General features: G+C 35.3%; 1 protein-coding gene across 3 annotated transcripts in view; it reads right to left on the reverse strand.

The window, feature by feature from the left end:
• Positions 1 to 6,973, reverse strand: part of LOC106874937 (NAD(P)H-hydrate epimerase) — an 871,776-nt gene that overhangs the window by 26,852 nt on the left and 837,951 nt on the right. For all 3 annotated transcript variants that reach the window (XM_052974456.1, XM_052974457.1, XM_052974455.1), the window contains one exon: positions 3,124 to 3,232. In XM_052974456.1, coding sequence (XP_052830416.1) covers positions 3,124 to 3,232 — 109 coding nt within the window. The remainder of the gene's footprint in view (positions 1 to 3,123; positions 3,233 to 6,973) is intronic.

Consider the following 6,973-nt stretch of genomic DNA (forward strand, 5'->3'; position numbering starts at 1 on the left):
TGTATGTATGTATATTATGTATTATATACATATGTTATATATATATGTGTATGTGTGTGTGTGTATGTGCATGTGTTATATTATATACATTATAAATATATTATCTATATATGTATTATCTCTATATATTAAATGTTATCTGTGTACACACACACATACATACATACATACATACATATGCATTCATACATATATATATATGCATTCATACATATATATATATATATATATATACATATATATATGTAGAGAGAGAGGGGGAGAGAGGGATAGATAGGTAGATATATAGATATACAAATAGAGAGACAGACAAATGGACTGATTCTGTAAATTTTTTCTACATCATCATCATCGTTTAACGTCCGCTTTCCATGCTAGCATGGGTTGGACGATTTGACTGAGGACTGGTGAAACCGGATGGCAACACCAGGCTCCAGTCTGATTTGGCAGACCATGTTCTTAATAAAGAATTATGGACTCCATGAGTCATCAGTTTTTTTTTTATCATCCCAAAATCAGGAAAAACAACACACTTTGCAAATCTCTTCTGCTTTTTTTTTTTTGCCCAATAATATACTATTAGTGTCTTTGTAATTATAAAGCATTGTATTTTTTATAATTAGTGTTTATATAAGCTTTTTTACTTATCTGTTTAAGTCTTTTATTATTTGTTTTTAGATTTTTTATTTATGCGTTAGTTGTCATGTAGCTTTCTTGTCTCTGATATCAGTTGCTATATGTTAAAGTAGCAAGGTGGCAGAATTGTTAAAGCTATAGAAAAATTGCTTTGGCACTATCATTTTACATTCTGAGTTCAAATCCTGCTGAAGTCATCTTAGCTTTTTATCCTTTTCAGTTTGGTAGTAAAGCTAGCTTACCAACTTAATAATAACAATAATAATGGCTCTCATGGCTTCTCATCTCAACTGATTAGAAGTATTATCATGTACATGTTTTGTTTTGGTATAAAAGATGGGCTACACCAAATATTCTGCTCAATACTACAGATTTGCTTCTCAGTTGCTTGACCGTAACCAGTTGAACAGGTCTCTTGGTGGCTGACAGTATGTGCACCTCTGATCATGAGCAGAAGTAGTGGGGAAACATCATAGCTATGTGTTGAGAGGAATTCTTTGGGGTTTGACTAATTCACCTTTGGAAATATGGGTGTTTCATTCAACATCCTTAAACAACCCTTATTCAAGGACCTTTTGAGCAGGAGGGCTACTAGGCGACATCTGCAAGGTCACTCAATAATAATAATAATAATAATAATAATAATGATAATGTTCCTTTCTACTATAGGCACAAAACCACAAATTTTGGTGGAAGGGGATAGTCGGTTGCATTGACCCAAGCACACAACTGGTACTTATTTTATTGATCCTGAAAGGATGAAAGGCAAAGTTGATCTTGGTGAGCAAGAATTGAAGTTGCTAAGCATTTTGTCTGATCTGCTAATGATTCTGTCAGTTCTCCACTTTTAGTAACAAGCTTATTGTATATAGAGCTCATTCCAGTGGCATATGGTGGTTGTTGTATTGGGTGTGTTGCCACAGCCAGTGCCACTAAATTTCAAAGTTTCTGTTAAGATTTGTGATTAAATTAATGAACGAGGTCAATATTTATAATGAATTTGCCAGTTTCGATTGGTGTGCAGTGCATACCTAGCACACCCAGAATATAAGCCCCTGGCTCAGTCATACAACAACTTGTCAAGAGAGAGTTAAAAAAAAAGGGTGAAAAGAGGCAACAAAAAGAAGTAAATAAAGACAGCAAGTATAGCTCAAAGTACATACGTGGTACTTGTAATGTGTTGGCACTGTGTTGGCACTCCGTCGCTTACGACGTCGTGGGTTCCAGTTGATCCGATCAACAGAACAGCCTGCTCGTGAAATTAACGTGCAAGTGGCTGAGCACTCCACAGACACGTGTACCCTTAACGTAGTTCTCGGGGATATTCAGCATGACACAGTGTGACAAGACTGACCCTTTGAATTACAGGTGCAACAAAAACAGGAAGTAAGAGTGAGAGAAAGTTGTGGTGAAAGGGTACAGCAGGATTCGCCACCATCCCCTGCTGGAGCCTCGTGGAGCTTTAGGTGTTTTCACTCAATAAACACTCACAACGCCCGGTCTGGGAATCGAAACCGCGATCCTATGACCGCGAGTCCACTGCCCTAGCCACTGGGCCATTGCGCCTCCACGGTACTTGCAATAAAACACAAGAAAACGAAGAAGTGTGAAAATAGTCATAAAGAAGAACGAGGGTGTATATAGACACAACAGGAGTAGTGTTGGTGAATTTTGGAAAGCATGGAATTTTGTGAAGGATGTAGGAGTCCTGACAGCTAACAACTGATATGGGTGGTTTATTCCATGCTTTGGCAATTCTGAGCATGAAGAAAAAGTTCCCCAAAATTATGGGTGGTGTGCTGTTTACTAATTTTGTAAGTGCTGTCCATTAGTGATAGAAATGTTGGCATGGATATGTCTGCCAGAAAGAGAGGGTGGTGGGAAAGAAGAAAGCAGGGGAAGGAGGGAAAGGGCAAAGGAAAACAAGAGAAAGGGGTGAGAGAGCACCTGTATTTATAAGTATGTTGTTTCATATTTGTGTATGTATTAACTCATATATTTTTGTGATTTTATGAATTTGTTATTGTGTGTGTGTGTGTGTGTGTGTGTGTGCAAGTATAGTAATAATAGCAGAGAAAAATACACACACATACACACATGCACAGTACCTCAAAAACAACAGTACCATAAATATGCTTACACACACACACACACACACACACACACATGCACACACACAAGCATGCACATGCACACATACACACATGCACACACACAAGCATGCACATGCACACATACACACACACATACACACACACACACACACACACACACACATGCACACAGTACCATAAAGCGAACACAGTATCATAAAACACACACATGCAAGTCCTACAAAATTAACACCAGCAAACATACACACACACACACACACGGACATGCACATCTTGTAGTGTAGTAATACAAAAACAACAACAACAGAAATAAATTTGCAAGAATATAAACATATTTGAGAATCTTTCTGAATCAATATGAGAAATCCTTCACCTGTGTAATGGCCACAGCACAGCTATATCCTGCCAACTCTAATAGTTGTGGAACATTGAAAGCATATTCTGTTAGCAGCTCATCTTCTATTTTAATGGCCTCTTCCTGACTGTAATGAAACAGAAGATAATAATGATAATAATAATAATAATAACAATAATAATAACAACAACAACAACAACAACAACAACAACAACAACAATAATAAAGGTGGTGATGATAATGATAATGACAATAATAATAATAATAATAATAACAATAAACATAATAATAACAATAATAACAACAATCATAATAATAACAATAACAACAACAACAATAATAATAATAATAATAATAAAGGTGGTGATGATAATGATAATGACAATAATAAAAATAATACTAATAATAATAATGATGATGATGATGAAGGCAATTACATACATCGTCATTAAAGTAAACAAGATGTGATGGTGAGATAGTGGGGGAACAGGACACGAAATTTATATCAAAATGAAGAAGGTTGGGTGAGTCAGAGATACAATGCAAAGGAGGGATTTTAAAAGTGTGCATAAAACTAAAAAGATATACGGAGATGTACTTGCATAGCAAGTGACATGATCTGAGATCGTGTGCTGGAACGAAAACAATTGCAGCGTGGAAAGTGTTTATAAGCCATTTAAAATAGCACACAAAAGCCATCAGATTCACTTCAACATTTAAATTTAATTTGTCAAAATATTTTCGTTGCTTTGAGACCGCGACCTGTTCACTGACAAAATTGTGCTGTTATGGGATATGCTGAGGAGAGTTTTGCAGATGTTTGGGGTTAATGGGTAACTTCTTGTTGCCACAAAGTCCTTTATGACTGCCCAGATGTTTGTGTTTCGGGATTAACTTGAAACATTTTAATATGGCACAGCTCAATATTTAAGAGATGAGGAATTATGTACATTATTTACATTTGATGGATATTTGTCCTCATCTTGTTTGTTAACACAACGTTTCGGCTGATATACCCTCCAGCCTTCATCAGGTGTCTTGGGGAAATTTCGAACCTGGGTTCTCATTCTTAAGGTATTTTTTTATGCCATTATCATTATTATTATCATCATTATTATTATTATTATTATTATTATTATTATTATTATATGCCCACGGGCATATGGATAGTGATTAAGGGCATGGGCTACTAACCCCAAGGTTCTGAGTTCAGTTCCAGGCAGTGACCTGAATAACAACAACAACATCGAAAAATACCTTAGGAATGAGAACTCTGGTTCAAAATTTCCCCAAGACACCTGATGAAGGTTGAAGGGTATATCAGCCGTTGTGATAACAACAAACAAGATGAGGACAAATATCCATCAATTGTAAATAATGTAAATAATGACGATCCTATCTTTTATTCATTCCAATTTGTGATATCTAGGACTACATAATTTAATGCTTCATTTCCTTTTAGACATTAGTGTATAGTTTGAGGGGAATCCCACTGTTACATCTATGTGTGTATGTATATATACGGATGTGAGTGTGCATGTGTGTGCGTGTATCCTCTTGTCTTGACATCTCATAATAATTACAAGCAAGCGTCACTGTCATAAAGTTGCTTGCAATTATCCTCCCACCAATTTCAGTAATTAGAAACAAGTATTATTATTATTATTATTATTATTATTATTATTAAAGTGTTGAACTGAGAGATCTGTTAGTATGCTAGACAAAATGCTTAGTGACATTTTATCCGTGTTCATGTTCTGAGTTCAAATTCCACTGATCATATCAGCTGGGACCCTCGTCGTCGTAACCGACGGAATGCTCCTATCCTACTAATTTTACAGCTGAGTGAACTGAAACAATGTGAAATAAAGTGTCTTGCTCAAGAATAAAATGCACTGCCTGGTCTGGAAATCAAAGCCATGATCTTGTGACTGTGACTGTAATACCCTAATCACTATGCCACACACTTTTCATTATATATTCATAGCATACTGCAGATACACTGCTCTACAGCATTTCTATAAATTTCTCATTTATTTCACTAAACTCAACATGCTGTCATTCAAACACATAACGTTTATTTCATAAAGCAACAATCAGTTTTATATCATTACAACATATGTAAATATATATTATCTATAAGCAAATATCATTTATTCATTAAAGTAATTTACATTTACATCGGCTGGATATATATATATATTTTTTCTCACACACACACACACACACACACACACACATATATATATATATATATATATATATATAGTAAATTATATCTTGAAATGTGTGACTATCAAAATAGATGAGATTGAATCAGAAAAGTGACTCACTCACTAAGTCAAAGATTATTCTATGCTGATGTGGAGAGAAATCTTTTGCAGAATAGTTAAGGAGTGACAAAATAGTAATTAACAATATAAATAAAAGTCTTAAAAATTTGCAATAATTATGCAGGGAGGCAAAAATCAATATTAGTCCATGACTAATATTATTTTAATTATTCTGACGATTTGGGAAGGGAAAAACAAATATCCTCACTGGATTGGTTGTGGGCATGGTTGTGCAGTTAAGAAGTTCACTTCTTGGTTACGTGGTTTTAGGCTCAGTCTCATGGCATGGTACCTTGGGGGCAAATGTCTTCTATTATAGCTTCAGGCTGACTAGAGCCTTGTGAGTGGATTTGGTAGATGGAAGCTGGAAGAAGCCTGAAGAAAGATGTTAGGCACTGGAAAAGAGGGAGGAAGTGATGCCAAGAGAAAAAGTGTGTGATTCAATCTGCCTCTTTCTTTGACATGTGTAGCAAATTCAGGTGGATTGGTCAAGAGATTTGGGTAGTGAAAGAGCATAGCTTCATGCAACAAGTTTTCCAGTAACTTAGCAGTTCAGCAAAAGAGACCAATAGAATAAGTAACAAGCTTTATGATATATATAAATATAAATACAAATATATATATATATAAATAAAGATATATAAAAATTCCTAGGGTTGATTTGCTTGACGAAAATTCTTGAAGGTAGTACCCCAGCATGGCCACAGTCTAACGACTGGAACAAGTAAATGAATAAAAGATAACAGATAAAAACAATTACAGATATGAATAGTTATTTTTTTAATCAATTTCTTACCACCAATAGTGATATTGATAATTACTTCTACTCTAGGCACAAGGGTTTGAAAATTTTTTGGGGAAAAGGAATAGTCAATTACATCGACCCCAGTGCATAACTGGTACTTATTTCATCAACTTCAAAAAAGATGAATGGCAAGGTTGACCTTGACGGAATTTGAACTCTGAACGTAGCGGCAGATGAAATGCTGCTAAGCATTTCACCCAGCATGCTAACGATTCAGCCAGCTTGCTGCCTTAATAGCGATATTAATAATGATACTATAAGAAGAGAAAACACATTAGCTCAAGCAATATGACAATGGAAGAAAAATTCAATCCCAACCTAGTTCACACACACACACACACACACAGATATGCAAAAAAAAATATGAAGATATGTTAAAAGACACTTAGGAGATTGTGGCACTGCTCCAATATGGCTGGAAGGATGATTTTTTTCAAAACCAAATAAAGTTTCATATGGAAATGGAGGAAAGCTAATTTTTCTTTCCATTTTGTTTTGTCTAAGCTTTTTTTTTTTTCAGTAAACTGATGGTGATGTCCATCTCGGTTTATTTTTTGGTTTGGTAAGTGATAATACTGAAGGAAAATGGGGGAGAAGGAGGGGCAGCAGCAGCAGCAGAAGAAGAAATGAAAGAAGAAATGGAAGATGATGATGACAACAAATACCACCACCATCACCACCAAGAAGGAGAAGGAGAAGAAGAAGAAGAAGAAGAAGAAGAAGAAGAAGA

The sequence above is a fragment of the Octopus bimaculoides genome, chromosome 18 (assembly GCF_001194135.2).
Source record: "Octopus bimaculoides isolate UCB-OBI-ISO-001 chromosome 18, ASM119413v2, whole genome shotgun sequence".
NCBI lineage: Eukaryota > Metazoa > Mollusca > Cephalopoda > Octopoda > Octopodidae > Octopus > Octopus bimaculoides.